This window comes from Athene cunicularia (genome assembly GCF_003259725.1).
Source record: "Athene cunicularia isolate RWA chromosome 1 unlocalized genomic scaffold, athCun1 chr1_part1, whole genome shotgun sequence".
NCBI classification, from domain to species: Eukaryota; Metazoa; Chordata; class Aves; order Strigiformes; family Strigidae; genus Athene; species Athene cunicularia.
In genome coordinates, this window is record NW_020799091.1 from 88722695 (window position 1) to 88743094 (window position 20400).

Below are 20400 nucleotides of genomic sequence, written 5' to 3' on the forward strand. Positions count from 1 at the left end.
TTTTTTTTTTTTTTTTTTTTTTTGGTAATCCAGTACACAGTAACTCTGTTCTAAGATTACAGAATATATAGAATATATGTCATCTGCTTTGTGCTCTGAGAAAGCCTGAGACTGATTTCTTCTGAGGCTTAAGACTAGACAAAAAAATAGAAAGTACAACAGTACCATTTAACATGTTTTTGATAACTGTTCTTACCTGTGTCTTGTAAATTCTTAGAACTTCCAATGGAATTAAAAATGGAATTACAATTTTTTATTATTATTCTCAAAGAGTAATGTCGGGGCTTTTGTTTGTTTGTTTGTTTTTAATGGAAAGGATTTTTGTGTTACTAATAGCTTTGGATTTTCAGTAACCTTATATACATATATATATATATATAGTTAAAAAACTGCACCAGACTGAAGAGAAGAAATTCTGTGTTGTGGTTTGTTGTTTTTTTTTTTTTTTCCCCTGAAATCTTAATTTCAATAGAACCAATACTAAGTAATTGAGCACAGGAAAAGCATCCTATTTTTAAGTCAGCAATATATACTCTCACACTAATATTACCAGGAAGTAAATGTGATGGGTTTAAACTCGCAAATCAATCAAACACACTATGAAAAGAAGATAGAAAAGAAAAATGGCTATTCTGTGTAATAACACCTGTCATGTAGATCTTTCTTTGAAAAAAGTGAAAGTATTAGCAAAGTCAGTGACATGATTATCAATATTTAATCAGACTGGGATACTAAAACAGAGTAAGAAAGATTTAGAAGTTAGGCAGCATTTCCAGAGCAGGAAAAAAGAGGGGGGTTTTTTTGGTAACTAATTTTCTGTCTTAAGACTTAATAGGGTGTCTATGTCAATTTAGCCACCACTGCTGAGAAAGAACTGCAGATACTATGTGCAAGGTGACGGTTTTTCCCTTTCAAAACAGCCCAAACACATGATCAGAGAAAGAACAGAGGTACAGAGGTAAGCAGCTGTAAAAATCATACCTATTCTTGAAGTATTGGTCCAGAAATACCTCCAAGTTCTGACTGAGCCCCTTTATATGCAGAAGACAGATACGGAAGTTTTTGTGCAAATATGGTTATTTGCAACCTTGTACAAATAAGGTTTTTAGTTCTAAAAATGCCCTTCTACCATAGGACTATCTTTCATAATGTTATTTTTTCTGTCTTCGGTGCAAGGTAGGACTTAAAATACAGACACATGGTTTAAAGAAATTAATCTTAACAATAGTTGCATTTGATCCAGGTGTAAAATCATGTTAATCAGCACACTCTCTCAAGAAACAGAAAGTCTTTGTACACAATGTAGATAAATCAAAGCATAATAAGGGAAGTGAAATGCAAAAATGTAAGTGCTTACAGAACTGGGGTAGTGCCATCTCATCATCACCAACATCAAAACATCGGCAACCAAGAATGCAGTCTGTAACATGAACACAATCTGCCGAAAAACAAATACTTTTGGTTTTGGAGAGGGTTTTTTTGTCTTTTTAAATTTTTTTCCTCTCTGAGACTTGCTTTTAAAAAAAATATTTTATGCATTTAAACACATAGGAGGAATGGTCAAACTTCCTGATATCAAAAGCAGCCTATAGAAGGAAGTACGTATGTCTGAGAGGCACAAGGTGTACCCACTACCTCAGGCAGATAGAGGTTTAAGAATGGTACACAGCTGCAGGGGAGGGCATCAGCTCACTGTGAATTCCATCCTGAGAAGGGTGCAGCTGGGCTGGTGACAGACAAATTACTCCCTGACTTTTAGCCTCACTGACTGACACGACGTGACATGACACGACACAGCACCAACAGAAGGAGATGTGCGGATCTGTTTAAGAGGTGAAGGAAGTGCAAGAGTGACAGGTGTACCACTCCTAAATGTACATGCTTGCCATCTTCTCTTTTCCTCTCTCCATTGAACCTTAGCCACATGATAACTCTTTTGCAGTGGGGGGAGTGGTCAGTATGAGTTGCTTGAGCTTCAGTATGTTTACATAAGAAGGCATTTAGATAAGTGGAGACAGTAGCTCAAAAATTTTTTTTCTCCTGTTTTTATTTTTCAGCTTTCAGTCTAAGTATACCATAAATCCATTAAAGCCTTACTTGCCTGTATGAAGAGTTTTGCTTTGGAGATTCTGAAGATGATTAGATGTAATGGTAATGAATTCTGTGCACGGAAAGGATGATGTCTACTGCCAGCAACAATCATGCAAATTTGTAAATGTTTACAAATTTGCAAGCTAGACATATGCACCACTGAGACCAATATTGTAGTGCTATATTTATCTTGTTCTTATTCCCCCCTCAAGATACGTACACAATAACAACTTCAAGAGAACAGCATGTATTCAATTTTCCTTAGATTAATCTCTTTTACTTAAAGTAAGTGCAATAAAAATGTATGAGAGTTTGAATAAAAGTCTAGGAAGTGCAAGTCCAAGTGTGAGAAGGAAAAGGTGAAAGAGTTCAATGAAACTCACTTGACTATTTCCCCCCACCCCGGTAAAACATATTAGAAATGAAAGTCCAGTGCCCTCTATTGCCGGCAGTAGTGATTGCTTTGCTTGCTTGGCATGTCTAATGCATCTGAGGGAAGCCCTTGTTATTCTGCAAGAAGAGGCTATAGAAACAAGAATGCAAAGACAAATGATTTTAACATAAAAAAATGCATATATTTTAGTCCAGCTAATATAATACTTTTATTAATCCGCTCCAAAGCTTCAAATGAAAGGTCTGGGATACTACATTATCTTAGAAGCATTTAAGATGCAGTTTGTGTTCACTCAGACCTTTCTAATGGTGAAAGCGTTTTGTCATGCTTATTACTTAAGTTAATATGCTTGTACCTTTTTTTGGAACGGAAGTCACTTTAAATGGGAAACATTTTAAGCTTCAGAATTTGATTCAGAAAAGTAACATAACCCTTGCATGTGCAAACAAAAGATACTGAGAATATGACATAATCTTTAGTGACTAGACTGCAGCGTCGCGCGACAGCTCAACTGCTTCCTGACTGGTGGGGACTCCCCCCCTGAGGGCTGCTCTGCACATGGGCAGGGTGGCTGTGGTGCCAGGCCTGGAGCTCCCGCCGACACCTCAGCTGGGGAAAGGGATCAGGCTCAGAGATGGGTATAAAGTCCTGGTGGAGGCAGACCCCCACTGTCTCCAGGGAAAAGCTGCTCCTGATCTGTAGCCAGTTTTGCATTTATGCCCACTAAGGCAAAGCAGAGAAAATATATCACTGCTTGTGCAGGCAAGGGAACAGATAGAAGCAAGTCTCACTTGCAAGCAAAAGGTCTTCCACGATACACGGCCAGTAACCACAGCTCCACCAAAAGATGTGCAGATAATTACTTGGAAGGAGAACTTTCACTTTTCATCAAAGTGAAAATGAATCTGCTCTCCAAGATCTGTCTTGTTTAATTGCAATCATTTAGACATTTTGGGGAAAAAACAAAAACAAAAAAACAACCAAACAACAACAACGAAAAACAAACAAACAAAAAAACCCCACCAAAACCCAAAAAAAACCCCTACCAACAACACAAAAGGCAAAGTTATAAAGTCTTCTGGCAATGGGAGAATGTTATGAAGGAAAAACATTAGAGAATCCCTTTTCATCACACACACATAAAAAAACCTTCGCTGTTTGAACATCAACTTAAAAAAAAAAAAAAAAGCAACCAACAAAAATATACAGATAGTCCCATTAGCTTTTCGTTAACCTCAAACGTCTATCTTTCCTTCTTTGAAGCATAAACAAATACATTTTTGTCCTTTCTAGTTTTTCAGTGAAAGGATCCTTCTCTGTACTGACAATTTTCAAGGCATCTCCAGCTGCGTGGCTGCCACAGTAGGTCATGCAGCTTGCGCTTCTGATGTTAGCAAGAACAGAGAAAACAGAGAAGACCGCCCTCTTAAACAGTACTTTGTTTCTGTCATGCTGCATTGTGACACCACTCAGCTTCTGGTGTTCCTTGCTTTTACAGTAAGTGCAAAGGGATTAATCCTCTATTTTAATCCCTGCCAGCAGCAGGCCTCTACATTGAGCAGAGTTAAATATTGATAAATATTAAATTGATCAGGGAGACATGACCTAGTATTTTGTCAACAGTAAGCTGAAAAAGTACTTTAGAAGCAAAATATAAAGAGTCATCAACTTTATAAATTTGAAAGCTTGCACACAGAATTGATGTTATGTGCAAAATTCAAAGAGTATTTGTGCCTTTAAATTGTGGTGATTTCTGTTCATAGTAACTTTCTGTTCATGGTAACTTTCTTGGTCATACAAAAAAATCTATAAAAATGTATTAATAGATAATAGAAGTTCTAGAAGGAAATTCTGAGCAAAATAAATGGCAATATTATTGCTATTGGTATTACCTTAAAAAGTACAGCAAAAGTAATTTTTGTTATTTTTCATTCCAAAGGGTATTTATGTGAAACATAAAAAATATTCACACAGCATGTATCACATTTTACTACATCGTTAAGAAAAATGCATAATATGGAGACCTAACAGGTAATCTACTGTATATCAATGCAAACAATTCTGAGCATGTGTTTTGCCTGACACTTGCTTATGTATTCTGGAGTTATCCAAAAAAGGAAAATCACTTAACACTTCACAATGCTAATGTGTTTTCTATACCAGGTTTAAACATCATTTGGCTTCAAAAAAAAGATGAAAAGCTTTTGCTTTAATAATACAGAATAGACATGATGGGCCTTTGGTGTGCTCTTGCAAGACGTATTATAAAAAGGTCCTTGGCATAAGAAAGCCTGATATTTTAAAACAGTATGTATCCCAAGGGTAGCGTCGATCACAGAGAGCTGGAAAGCAAAGTTAAGCACTATTAATCTTCAGCAAGAGTTCTGGTTATTTGCCATGCTGTAGCAGAGAAAAGTCATTTGGCTCCCACATTAGCAAACTGCACTTTCTTATCACTTTCGCTGTAGCACCTAAAAACACTGGCAAGAGAGACGCAGAACAGATTAATTAGGTATTTAGGATGGATGAATATCAATTGCGGTGTCTTACCAACATCAAATAATATCAACTATATTTTTTTTTCAGATTTATCACAAATGATACAATTTTAAATCTGTGTGGATTTCTCAACGTTTTTCAGAAAAAAAAAAAAAAAAGAAAAGAAAAAAAAGTTATGTGACTGCTCCAAAGCTATTATCAATGTGTAGTTAATGGATTGAGCTGATATCAACCATATTCACTTTTAATATGCAGCAATTAAAGATTTGATCAGGGTTTTACAACAGATACAATTGCAAAATTTTACTAATAATCCATTTTTTTGTTTGTCCTGGAATCAGTGTTTTTACATGTGATACCTGATCCTCCTTGACATTTATCTCCAAATTAGTGCTCCTTAGATGACGAGAGCACAGTTTTTGGGTTTGGTGAAATTCAGCAGAACTCTACTGACCCAGACAAGAAACAGATATGGCACAAAACCAGAAGCTTTTGATGTGAGCCACAGCATGAACATGCAGTGTCAGCAGTGAAATTACAATGAATGCTACTTCATAACCTGTTAGATGCAACACTGGCTATTAGTGAGTGTTGGTTGCTCAGTTGTACTCTTCCTTAAGGCTGGAGTGGGGTCAGATTCCAACTCTCCTTGACTTTGATCACAATTACACTTTATAGGTGAATGTCTCACCAACTCTTTTTACCTCTTGATTGAAAAGAGTAAGCTTTTTGCCTTCCCCCATCCCGTAACTGAGAATGAATGCAAGTGAATCTAGTTTGCATTTGGTAAGAAAAAAAAAGTTCAGATACTCCTGCCTCTTAATTCTACCTCAACACAAACCAGATTGGGTATCAGATACTGTAGGGGAGAGCTGATTTTTTGCTGAAAACAGTGATGAAGGCTGTATGAATTATGCAGACTGAGACCACATCTACACTGCAGTGTCAGGAACTGGTTCAACATACTGTAAAAATATAGGACTGGATGCAAATGCTTTTGACTGGGAATGGCTGCAGGATAATCTATGGCAACATGGAGTTCAGCAAACTTCTATTTATTCTATTTCTCCAACAGGCTTTTGTGCAGGCACTGAATTCTACATAAATGGCTAAAGCACCACAGTTATCTGGAAGAGCTTTTCTGAACTTGTCTACAATGATATTAAAATTTGTACCGCAAAGCCAGTGTTGACGTAATCTCTAGAACTCAATTCTAAAACTGAAATCCTACAATCACCCACACATCCTATTGACTACTTTTTTTATGTGAAACAGCTAGGGATCTTATCTAGTCTTGTAGATATGCATATGCAACTACTCTTCTGCTTTTAGAAAATACAATACACCAGCAGACATCAGTGAAGCTTGAGCACACTGATCTGAACTTCTAAGTACAGGATTTAATTCTAATTTTCCTACTGGTCACTCACTCATCTAAGCAACTGTCTTAATTTGATGTATAGGTTAGTCATTAAGTAGCAGTTTGGACAGGGCTAATACTGAACATTTTAATCTGTGTTTTTGTGATTTGCTGCCAACCTCCCTCCAGCTCTTTTTCTTGATTATTAATTGTAGCCCAGAAATATGGCCAAAGCAATGGTACATCTGATGGAGTTTGACATAGATTATTCACTAGGGTTAACACATATCCAAAGAAGCTAAATCTTAAAGAAATTTGACAAATGAAACCGTTATTGTCTTCTCCACAAAGCTTCACCAGTTTACTCCCCTCCCAGAGTCTGCAACGCTTACACTTCATTATGAGTGGCTTTTAAAATTTGTTTTAATTTGAAGTCATTGGGAGTGATAGCACAGAAAGCTAAACAAGCCTGTGAGCAAAAACAGCTCTGCAAACTTCTATATCAGATGCCAGATTTACAATAGCACAGTCTCTCTGTATATCAAATATTTGACATACTTCCTTGAAAGGTCAGTAAACATTTCATCTGTATCAGTTATTTTTGTTATCTGATATGCAGAAGGCATTTAATCTACAATCACAAGAGACCACTAAAGTGAATGGGAGTCTTGAATAACTTCAGTTTGTCCATGAACTCAAGAAGAGGGAAAGAACTGAGACTGTCACCACACCTCCTATCATGTAAGCCACACACAAACTCTGGGTAATTAGGAAAATAATTTGACTGATACAAAGTTCAACTAAAGCTGTAAGCAATGCTCCCTTCTGTGTTCCTTTTATTCCCTGCATATACCAGTTGCCTGAACAATCAAGCTGCTATCAAAACAAATTCAGTAGTAAAAAGCGTATTTAATTTTGTTGACTGTTATTCTGCTAGCCACATGTATCTTAAATGAGGCTGTCAATCTTACCTTCACTGGCACAGGCGGTGTCTTTAGTTTCTTCACACGATCGCTATGAAAACGGGAATGTAATTCCACAGTCACCACACAAACAACTACCTCCTAATATTTTCACCTGTCTATAAAAGCTGCCATTTTTCACAACTTAAACTCTGCATTAAAAGGATTACATGCCAAATGATCTTGTTCTTCCATAAAGCTAAGTAATGAAATATTGTGTATCTTTAAATTTATTTTTGTATTCTGCTTTTTTCAATAACAACAGGAGGAACACCAAAGCATGAGGTAGAGAAAACATAAAAAGTTACCTAATTTTTGTCCCCAAGAATCTATCATGCTCTGTTTTCTGACTCTTGCTCCTGCATGGTTGGAGATTAATAATTTCAGTGTTTACATGAAAAAGTGTACCATTATATATAATGTCTTCTTTAACTGTGTAGTGGAATTTTCTCCCCTTTTGTAGCAGAAATGTGGACAACCTATTTAAACCTCTGCATTTACATGCAATTTTATGACATTCTTTTTTTTGATAGTATAGATTAAAATGTTGAAAACTCATTCACAAATGACCACTCTTTTATGAAACCCATTTACAGGTTAAGATGGTGATCTCAAATTAGCCATAGGGGTATAACCTAAAATTCAAGCTGCCAAAATTTACAATGATTAGCTACTTGCCTTCTTTGTACATACAACAGATACTGTTATTGCTGACATTAAAACTGTCAGTACTTTGAGACACTCTGTCCACAACGAGGGAACAAAATTAATTGCCATTATTTTTTTAGTTATAGAGTAGCTCTTTCCTTTTGGGTTTTGGGGGTTTTTCTTGGTGCTGGCATTTTCAGATTTTCATTTTAAAATTAATTGTCATTTACAAGATTTTTCATACATGCAAGTAAAGAACATTTCCATCTTCAGTAATGCTTTCTATTTTTAAGCCTATTATGCAATGAACAACTAATAACATTTAACCAGTGAGACAACATAAGTTCATTTAAATAGGGTACAGGCATTGTTAAAGTAATTGTTGTGGCTGTTTCAAAGTTCCAGCAGCTCATCATATATTTGCATTCTCTCAAAATACATAGTTAAGATTCTGTGTTTAATCTATAAACAAAGGCTTCAGTTATTTCATATTTTAAAAGTTGAGATCTGAACAAAAGCTATCATATGCAGGACTAGATATATCTCTTGTGAGAGCTCTAATTATAGTTCTATTATTAAAAACTAGGTTACAATATGTTCCTTTGCTATCATTACGTACACCCTGCAGAACTTCATTATTTTATAAATAAAATCCTTCTGAGGACAAAGAAAAGCTTTTTCTGAATAAAAAAGATATTAAAATAATATGCTACAAATTTTAAAAGTTACTTTAAGTTTCAACTTATTGCATGACATTTAGATGGTAAAGCAAGAAGGTATCACTGAAGAAGTCATACACAATGTCTATGATCAAAACGAGGAAAACACAAGAGTCTCTTGGATTATATTCTCCCATTTCTCCTAGACTTTTAATTTACCCAGTGTTTTATCTCACAAACATTAAAAGCCAACTTTTGGTCTATCTTACTGCAACAATGATGAGTTTCTTATAGATAAGTCTCATACTGTAATCTTTAAAGCACAGATTTTCTGCATAATCCATTTTCTGGCTAGCAAAAGGAATAGGAATTAGACAGAAACCTGGTCTTTTGAGAAGCTCTAAGAGAGACCTGCAAATGCATTTCGCCCAGTTTTTCCATTTAGAGCACCCTGCGAAACCTGCCAGAAAAAGTTTCGAGAGAGACATGGGTTTACCTGTAGCCACAGTAATCTTACTGACAGTTCTGCTAGCTTTCCTAGATACCCTTTCAGAGACTTCTTGGTAGCACTCCAGAGGTTTCTAGATTCTGCACATCACAGACAGAAAACTGCCAAGATAGTGTGGTTGAGAATTTGTTATAGATTTCATGTAGAGACTCGACTCCTTAGATAAGAGGTAGCAGAGTTCAGTTCTGAACCCAAGGAATCAGAATCCAAAATATCTACACATGATCCAAGCAAAACATTACTCTGTGCATGGCCAGAAGAACAACTACTTCCCTCCAGGCCTGAGATTCAAACAACAGATTTTTTTTTTCCTCACAAATAAAAATTATACATGGGTTCTTAAGTTAGGTGGACGACACATAAATTAAACATTTATTTTTCAACAATTTACAACTTCTGACATTAAAAGCATTATTTGTATTTACATCACTAATCATGTGAAAGCAACTTGCACATGTGAGTGTTTTGAAAGTTTAGTCCGAGAATAAGTGTACTGAGACACGAGTACTCTAGCCACTGAATTTGCAGGAAAGGAATACAGATCTTTGGGGAGCAATGATCTATAGACCCAAAACAAATGAAAGTTTAGAACATTTAGAACTAAGCTTTTGCTTTGACTGCATAAGTAGGGTTTGTTTAAGCTATCAAGAGTGGTGTATGGGTAAGAATTGTATAAAACAATGTTTTACAGTTAATGACCTGGACTTCACTATTCACAAATAAGAGAAAATGAGTGATGTAATATATTCCTCTGACTTAATTCCAACCTTGTAGGCTAATCTGCTCAAAACAGCACCTGTGCAACCACATAGGAGTGAATAGAAACCAGTTCTACAGTGAAAGTCATTTATTTAACACCTTTACAAAGCTAACAATGATGAGAAATCACTAACCAGGAGTAGCCCATTAACTGAAATCAATTCCACAGCTAGAATCAGAGATAGATTTGAACCGCTGAAACCAAATCAGAATAAGAAGGAAAAACTATAGATTGCACATCGAGATCCGCTTCCATGGGGTGAAGACCACCTCTCCCAAAATGTCTTGGTCTTTAGAGAGGGGAGAAACACCCTGCTAGGACAGCACACAGCTATTAACTATGACCACTTACAGGTGAATACAAGCAGGGAGGGCCTCCTGTATTTCTGTCCTGAAAACCTAGAGAGAAATGAAGCTTGCATGGTGTGTGGCTGCACTGAAGAGCAAACTATGTTTTCTGCATGTGTACCACACAGACAGCCAGCAGGTATTGCTAACCTTACCAGACATATGTGATTTCCAGTTTCAGACCATGCATTCTGATGTTATGCATAAAAAATTCGTAGGACAAGAGTAATTTGTTCTGGATTTAAAGATCAAGGGGTTTTTGGTAAGTTGATTGTTGAAATAAAAAGATGCTGTCCAAAACTCAGGTGATTCATGAGGCAAAGAAAAGCTCAAACCATAGTATTTAGGTTTCCTTCAGAGTCCAAATAAAGTAGATGGAGATTAGTGCTTCTCCAATATGTTTATGAATGCATGTTAACATACAACTAAAAATGCTATTTATAAAACTGAAGTAAAAGGAAGGTAAATACCATTAAAGAACAATCCTCTGAACTAGAATTGGAGGAAAGACATCTAGACCTTTCAGACGACTGAGTGAAGCCTACCATTAAAAGCGTCTGCTGATAGGTCATATTTTCTAAACCCTTCATAGTGCTGGTTGTTCTTCTCCAGGCTTGCTCCAAGTTTTCTCAGTAATTGCAACCTTTGCTATTCCAAAAAACAAACATTTCTGAGAAAGAAACGTTCTAGGAACATGACATTTTCTTTATATGCAGAAGCAACAGTTACTCTTACGTTTTCTCTAACCATTTCTGTGACCACAACAAAGCCTAACTGGCGATACATTTAAAATTAGCTTGTATCATATGTCTGCCACTGGGGCTACTTCTTCATATATGGAACACCAAGATAGTAAATTACTCAAGCTAAAATCTCACCATTGCCAAGTAAAATAATTACATCTTTCACCTTCTGTCAAGCACTTCCATTATCACAGCCATAATAAATTTGCCTTTTTTCTTTTTGCAATAGTACCACGTTGCTGACTCATTTTGTTTGTGATTCACTGCACTTCCCAGAGCTTTTCTTTGCTTTTTTATTGCCAGCCCAGTTATTCCCCACTTCCGTATGCATACATTTTACGTCTGTCCTAAATATAATATTTCACACTTGGCTGGTAATTCATTGATCAATTTGAGACCATTTGTTCAAGATTATATTTCATCCTCATCCAGTCCTCCAAACTGCTGGACACCTCTGCTGTAAAGATGCTGAGCACAAATGTGTGCTGTCTAAATCACTTGAATCACTATTACAAAATTCTCTAGACCATGGAAAACTCCTGTGGGACTCCCTGTTGGATTGAACCACTGCTGAGCATGTTTTTCAACATTATGGTGGTTGTATTCTCCTCTTTTTTTTATGAGGAGAATCAGATGGGACAAATTCAAAAGCATGACATATCACAGCTACTATTTAACTGTTGTCTATTGCCAGATAAAATGACAGATAATGGAATTAGTTTATTATTGGCAAATACAGTTCAGTGATTATCTTCCAAGAATTTAAAAAATGTTTAATCAAATGAATAGTCTGAACTCAATTTTTCCTCTGTATTAAAGATAAAATTATTGTATACTGGCAGGGGGGGCCTCCTTTAAATAAGTTAATTATTTGGTCTTTTTTCCAGTACTTTTGAGATCTTGAACATTCTGAGATAACAATTTCAAAACATATTATAAATTACTTTCGTAATTTGCTGACTTGATCACACCTCTTCTCTTTGACATTACTCCTTTCCAATTCATCTGGTTTTGTTTAATTTCTGCTTGCAATTCAAAACAAGTAAAGACAAGCCCAATAGAGGAAACCCCTTCATATATTAGGAACATAACAAAGGAGTCCAACAAACAGTAACACATCTGCATCACTACTTTCAGAACAGGCAAAGTAAATTGAGGCAGAGTACATTTTGAGAAGAGAGTGGCTTCTTACATTTCAATCTTTACAGAATTCAAGGGCATAAAACTTGGACATTTTTTCTAATAAATCAGTCAACTGCATTCCACAATAACTAAAACTTGTAAGTTACCTTGAAAATTAAGCCTCAGTAGAGGAATATCAGGGTATTTTTACAAATATACAAAACATATTTTGGTTTATAAATAAATAAAAATATTTAATTACCTTAGCAAACTGTGCATTTATCCATTTTGTGAATGTTTTCTTTTGAACATCTTCCCGTTCATCTGCCAGAGAAAAGTAAAGCACTTCATTAGAATTATTCAACAAAACAATGCAATATTATTGGTTAAAGCTTCAGTCTTGGTTTGTAGTAAAGCTACTGCTAACAATTCAAACACATTCAGGGCGCCTCTTCAGATGTTTTTGACCCTTGACAATAACATCAATGTATTTTTGAAAGCCTACAGGTTCCCTTCATAGTCATGGTCTGTATCCCTAGCTCTTCTAACCCATGCTGTAGTTACTATTCTTCTGAAAAAGAAAATGTTGCAATAGGATCTGAAATAATCCCATTCAAATTTTTAATTTCACAGAAGTATTTAAAAAAACATCTTACCCAATGGTTTTGGCAGCAGGAAACTCTTCTACAGCACTTTTAGAAAAGTACTTGAAATAACAAGTTTATATTAATGTCCTCAAATTTCTCGAGGAAGCAAACCCTTCTGGACCACAATGATAGTTCTCCATTGAGAGCTCCTGCCATACCTTACGTCTTTCCTGCCTTGCAGATATTTACCTGTCACAATTTGTTATATATTTTTTCATCAGTGGGAAAAGAAAAAAAATCCACCCATTTTTTCAAGCATACATGAAATTCCTTCTCAGTTCTTTAACAGAAAAAAAAAATTATAGAGGGAGATGATTATCTTAGGCCTTGATTTCTGTATCTAAGTGCAGTCTTGATGCAGGATGGAACTGGACACACAAAGGTACAACTCTGATGTATATTATGTAGATGGGAAGAGAAAGATACCTTCAAATTAGAACCTAATAAGTATTTGCTCAGAAAGATCTATTAGACATGATCTTTAAAATGAAACAGAAAGGGAGACCTCTTTGTATGACAAAGTCAAACTGAACTAGAATAAAGGGCATATGTGGAAAAGGCTGCAGAATGATTGTACTTAAATAAAACTCAGTCAATGCTGCCTTTTGGTTTGCAGTAAAAGTCTCTACACTTCTTAAATAAAAAGGGATATTAAATTCCCATCTGAAATGTTCAGCAATTAATAATGTTAATGGATTTAGCTGAATTTGAAAGGCAGGTAAAGATGAGCTACATGAGAAATGCACAGCATTAATAATGTACTTTGCTTTCCCACCCCTCCAAGGAGACAAGGCAAATCTTTTTGATACAAACATATCTTTTGTGCTTAAAACCCCATCTCAATAGCACGTTAAAAGTGCCTTTTTGTAAAAATGTTTTCCATTCTCAACAATACAATATACTCATGAAAAAATAATTCTAGAGTTTGTAAAGGTACTATTTCATTATAAAAACCTTCTGCATACAGAAAAGAGAGTGTTCTAATTGTTTTCAGGTGATCATGAGTGAAAAGATTGACAACACAACAGCACTAATGGAAACATGTCATAGCATTACATCAAGCATGACATACATTCTGCCACCACTAATATATGAGTATTTGTTACAATAAATTTTCTAGAGTTCTACTGCTGTCTATCCCAAATAATGCTGCTTGCTTGATCCCTTGGCTGAAAATTATTTGAATAGATAGATATTAATCAAAAAGCAACAGCATGTCGAAGAGATGCATGCTTTTGGTAACAAATGATGCTAAAGGTGTTAAAAGTAGTATTTTTCCCAACAAGCATCACTTCCCTCTTTGCTGACCGTTGTAAGCTGTTTATTATATGAGTTTTGACTTACTCCAGCCATGTGCAATACACAGAAGATGGGAGAAGGAAGATGTATTTTGGTGGAAGATACAAAATTCAATCCAATGTTGTATTACAAACTTCTTCAGCAACTTCATATAAAATATTACATATAAATAACTATTTCTGTTTAATCACCTCTGATAAAAATGCCAAATGCAACCTTAAAAAGCAGTAGAAGAAAAAAGTATGTGGCATTTAGCAGGGAAAAGGAAAGAGGAAAACCACCTCTTTCAAATATTCAAGCTTCTACTTTTCCACCTCAGATACTGTAACAGTATATTTGGTAACAGTGTGTGGGGATCTTTTTCCACAAAAATATATGCCAGAGATTTAACTGCTAGTCACCAATTAATTCATGTCCATTAAGCTAATAAAAAACAGTGTCTCCTGAGGAAAATAAGTGTTAATACCACAATCTGAATATTTGAAACTTATTCAAAGTTCAGGCAATGCTTCGCCACCTTTGCAAACACCAATCTATTCCACTGCTGTCATGTATACACGGAGATCATTTCAAATACTTTTATCTCTAGATGCTTGTTCTGACAAGTTTATACCACAGCAATTCGTTAGTGACAGCCTCCTAACCTAAAAAGGAATCAATCTTTTGGTTATGCATGGCATGATTTCCCCACAGTAAGCATGATTTTTTCCCCCAAAAAAATGTTCTCCTAACCCAGATTTACAGACTGAATGCTAGATGTGGAAGCTGAATGACAGTTGTCTGGATGCTGTCAAAACGTGCCAAGAACACTCATCTGCCACTTCCATAATGCTGTTTATAACAGATCCTTCAGCAGCGAGCCAATAAATGCCCTTGCAGGTATTTTTACCGTGAGTCAATATGAATAATCAAATGGTCAGGCAGGTAATTCCTTGAGCTGTTTAAGAGTAATATAGTATGTCTACTTCTTTTCTTTCAAGCTGGAAGAATTGCAGAACATCATACTGCCTCTCTTCAGGTTAAATCTAAACATCAAACACTTCATGGATCCTGAATTCCTTTATCGCAATAATAATGTAATCACTTCCCACAGCAAAAATATGCTTTCTCAAAATGCTGGACATAGAATGGAACAGGCTTAACCTCTTTTCTGTAGGTTATCAGCTCAGAAATTTAACACACTGATTTCAAAAAAAAAAAAAAAAAAAAAAAGACTGATCTGTGAGATTTATGTGATTTTCATGCACTAGAGCCTCTAATACCACTGAACAGACCTTGTTCTAACTAGAACACATTCCCAAATGGATCTTACAGTTCTGATATATTTCTGGTAGGATGAGCATCCAGTTTTGCAACTGTGAATGCAAACCTCTCGAATTAGCTAACTGCACATTTGGCTTTAAACGTATTATTCCAGGCTAGAGCTCATAAGAAATTATGGCCAGGAAAGAACGTGCAGTATTAATGGAGCTAATCATCTGACAAAGGACAGTTCTAAGATTTAATCAGGTGGCAAGGCTAATAGACACAAAGTGATACACTGAAGAATGCTTAGGAACATGCAATTAGGATTCAGTGGGACAAAGATGCTGTTATTAATGGCAATTATTTACCAGACAAGTTTCCTAGATACTTAATGAAATAGCTTATGTTTGCAACCTACTACTTAAATGAAATTTCCTTCTATTTTCCACAAAAAACCACATTATTTTGTCATCTCATAGTAAACCACACTTACTACTACACTTATTTTTCCAACACACACACCCCTCAAATACCACCAAACATATTAAATAAAAAAATGGCAACATGAAAAAAAAATCTTTTAAAACATCTGGTATGCTTTAGATACTATTTTGAAACTATACAGCAATGTTAACAAGTCATAGCGAAAGCAATACTTTTAAACAGTGTGAGCTGCTAAGTAGCGAGCAGATTTTGAATGAACCAAGGTTCATAAACATACAGTATATATGTCACTACATCATTCCATTTGTATGATAAAAGCTGCTCTCCCATGGAAGACGTGGAGTGAGGGGAAGGAAACTTCCACTTTTTGGTGCATCCTTCCCTATTTTTCTAGAGGATCTTCAGCCTCTCTTACTCTTAACACACCTAAATAAATAATGCTTTCACAGACTCCGAGAATGGTTGAGGTTGGAAAGGAGCTCTCGATGTTATCTGGTCCAATTCCCCTGATCAAGCAGGGTCACATACAGAAGACTGTCCAGGACCACATCGAGTCTGGCTTTTAATATCCCCAAGGATGGAGGCTTCACAGCCTCTCTGCCTATAGACTGCAACATCAAGACTGCATCCCTCCTACCATCTGCAGTCTACCTTCCACAGATGTGGGTACTGGTTTCCAATGCAAGTGGCTTAGGAACGAAAGTGCACTGGCCCTTCAGGGATATGGGAAATGATCCATAGCCTCAGATTATAAACTTTAATTTGAAACAAACAAAGCATTGTCTTTAGGATATCAATAAAGACATTACATAATATGTGTAGAATATTTAAAGCACTGCATAGACAGGAGGCTTGGTTGTGTGATTGAAGATTTTACACACTCTTCAGTAAGCAGTTCCATCACAGGTTGAAAGGAGACTTGTCTTATTCTGTTACCCACGTGTTGCCTTGAGCTGGATTAAACAATAATTGAATAGCTATGTTTTGTCTGCCGGGTACTATCATGAAGAAATAAAAAAGAAAAAGAAAAAAGAAAAAAGATTCCCATAGACTAACTGTAAACTTTGAAACAATGTTGTTAAGGTAGGTGTCAATTCCTTCATTCACAGCAGCTGCAGGTTCATAGGAACACTGCACTTTAGAGAATAAAACCATCAAAATTGCTATTTGATTTTCTAGCAGCCCAACAATGCAGATTTAGAAAAGGCCAGGATTCGCTTCAGTGGGTGGGAGCGAATACCAGCAATGGTGGGAGCACTAGGAACAAAAGAGGCCACAGATACATCATTGATACTTTGGCTCCATCGACTCACTATTCTTAGAGATTTCTAGCATATTGTTACAATACTCTTCCAGTAACTACAACTGCTGAGAAATGTTCCCTTCCCATTCTCGCTTAACTGAAGGGGGAAGAAGAAATCAATGCAATACAATGACTGAATGATATGTGAGTGGACTAGCTTTGATTCTTAGTCATTGAGGTCATCCAAGACATTCACAAGCTGACAGGAAATACAATAGACTGCTTTGACAGACAGCCAATGATTTTAAGTCTATTGCTCATGTAAGGCAATATGTAACACACAATTCTTTGTCCATCTTCTATAAATATACTGATGAGCAGTGTGTTGACTTTATCTGAATACTTTTAAAACTCCCTGATCCATATGCTATCCCTTGAGACTTTACTGTGGAACCTGAGTCAAATCAACATAATCAGACCATCTTAGGCTTTTCAAAACACTGATGAACCTATTCAAAAGCTCAGGAGAAATGGGAGACTTTAGCATCCAGAAAACTCTTGTTAATATTTAAAAAAACCCAACAACAACAGCAACAAGAAACCCCCCACCTCAGTCCTTTGACAAATAATGTATCAACAATTTCTGAGGATATTCTGTAAGACTGAAGGCAAATTTAGGAAAGGATCAGGGGTATTACCATACTGAAGTCTGCTCCCCCCCATCCCCTCTTTCAAATACAGGCACTCGGAGAGAGGGATTCCATTTACTGCTCAGGGGACAGAAGAGAGAATGGCTATAAGACCCAGCCTACAGGATTTCTACTGACACCATAGGCCTACATTGAACCCCAGGATAAGAAAGCCTTTTATTTTTCTCATTTCCTTATGTTAGCTGGAATTGTTTTCTCATTATAAATGTTTAAGGGAAACTGCTTCCTGACTTTTCTCCTTTTTATTCTTTTTTATTTCTTTAAGGCATTACAAGTGTTTGTATAAGGTCTCATTCTTATGACCCAACTTTGCCTAATTAGCTATTTAGGGAAAAACTACAGAGTTTTACGATGATTATGGATGTCATGGGGTACAAAAAAACCAGGAGAAGCATAGAGGATAAAGAACACAATGGAGTGCCACCCTGGAACAGAAGGAAAGAGAGGAAAAGAAAATAACAAGAACAATAAAAAAAAGATGAGGAAGGGGTAGAATGGAAGACAGAAGTGGAGGGAAACACCTTTTCCCTGGTTTGTGGGGAAAAAATGGAAAAAGACATGGAGAAGTAGAAGTGGGATGGGAAAAGGCAGAGACAAACTCTTTCTGGAAAGAAAAACAGATGTGGCATTGCTTGTGATATCTGTTAGCTAGAAGAACATAGCAGGGAAGCAGTGGACTTGACTAAAAGAACTGTCGAAGCATGTGCAGCAAACCAGCATAGTGTGATCTGCCTCTCCAGGTCATTAACCACTTAAAAAAATAAAAAAATAAAAAATTAACTATCATCCAAAAATACCAGTATAATGCAAACAAGCTACATATGATCCCTAAAACAATAATGAGCAGCTGTGAAATGTACACATAGATACAGGTTTAAACAAATTCATGTACTTTGCTGCTTGTTTGTTAAAAACACCCTGCCTCCTCACCATTTCTCAGCCCTTTCCCCCAAATAAATTGTAGCAGGTACAAGTCCCAGTATAAAAGTAGGAGCACAATTCCAATGGAATTAAACAAATAAAATACAATAAAGAAAATAATCAGAATTTCAGTTCACATTTCCAGAACATCTTAAGTATACACAACATGGGGTATTCAGCTCCAATTCATACATTGGTAATGTTATTCCCAGCAGCTGGCCTACTCCTCCTCTGGACTACCACATACAAACACACTTTGGGAACTGGTAATACTTCTTCATGTCTATGGATTTGACTCAGAAGGAAGGAGCAGAACTGCTAACAGGCAGTAACCTTCCTGAAGGGCCCCACGGGCTGGCTGTTAAGTGGAGTAGCTAATGACTTTGCTGTGTAGGTTGCAAAAAAAGCTGAGAAGGCATCAATAAACAGAAAAAAAAATTTTTTTTTTTTTTTTTTTTTTTTAATCTCCTGAAAAGCTTCCTAAGACTTCCTTCTTCTGATTTTTTCATAGGAGCTAAGTACTCTTTGGAAGAGGGCCCTGATGTCATGTCTCTCGTCATCAGTGGCATAAGGGCATGGGAACAGAGTAGGAGTGATCATCTCTCCCATCCCATGTAACACCATACTGACAGGATACCCACCTCAAATGCTGATGACCCACCCTTCCTTTAGGCTTTCAAGAATGAGGACTTGAAAGAGTTTTGAACCACATTCTACCAAAAATACACTGCTCTCCTAGTTATTGACAGCTTTGCAAACACAAGCTTTACTGGGTTTGTTTATGGGTTTTCTTCTACTCTTCTCTAATCAGAAATTACTTTGGATTGTGGAAGTTTTTCCCAAAAGGAAATCACTCCTAAAATGCAATCTAAAAAGCCCTAGAGTTTCAAAACATCAGATTTCTCTGCAAAAGATAAACCACTTTGCAAAATTCCAGAACAAATTGATCTCTCCCTGAGAAGATGGTGCTCAAAAGGGGAGGAGTTCAGCTTATGACTTAAGTTATCTTTACATGGAAATATATGTCAATATACATTTAGATATTCAGCTGTGTATGAGCAGTGTCCCCTTTATTATCTATTTCAATGTCACATACATGCTATTTTAGCATCATATAATAATTTTAATAGTATTTTCTGAATACTGTAGATTATATATTACATCTAAAAATGATCTTATATGTTTTTCTTTATTTAAACCCCCATGACAGTTAGAAAGTGAAATACCAGCTGAAACCACTGCAGCTTCCTGGAACTTGCAGAATATTGTGTGTTTTAACTATATTATCAACTTTTTTGGCAGTCAGACATGAATGAAATCATGTTGCCAGTACATACAAGTACTTTGAAAAAAATATCAATAAAGACAATTAGAAAGCATTTTTTTGTTAAAAGCAACAGAATGCATTTGCAGAATAAGTCTGCTTAGCGCTATAAACTCTAATAAATAATTAAAATATCACAGAAAATTTGAGGAAGGTCACCAATATTACCAAAATGTGAAAGAAAAGTAGGAGCAGTTGATAGACACTGTCTTGTCAAATGAGTATATTGGGGGAAAATACCTCGCTATTTCTTGATGGATTATTTTAAACAGAAATTTTTGTTTCTGTTCTTGTTTACAGATTAGGGAAACACAAGTTAAAAGCTGCTGATACATCACGCGATGTTACATAAAATCAACAGGTATGCCTTTGGCCACAGAAATTTGCTACTACTATTATTATTATTTTATACACAAAACCTATTGTAACTCCATAATCCAAAGCTGCAATTTTCACCACAGCTGATGAAATATA

At 36.0% G+C, this 20400-nt stretch overlaps 1 protein-coding gene across 10 annotated transcripts in view; it reads right to left on the bottom strand.

Annotated features, from left to right (window-relative positions):
• The window catches only part of DMD (dystrophin), a 1208820-nt gene that overhangs the window by 1010138 nt on the left and 178282 nt on the right, over positions 1-20400 (bottom strand). For all 10 annotated transcript variants that reach the window (XM_026858158.1, XM_026858211.1, XM_026858140.1 and 7 more), the window contains exon 2: positions 12356-12417. In XM_026858158.1, coding sequence (XP_026713959.1) covers positions 12356-12417 — 62 coding nt within the window. The remainder of the gene's footprint in view (positions 1-12355; positions 12418-20400) is intronic.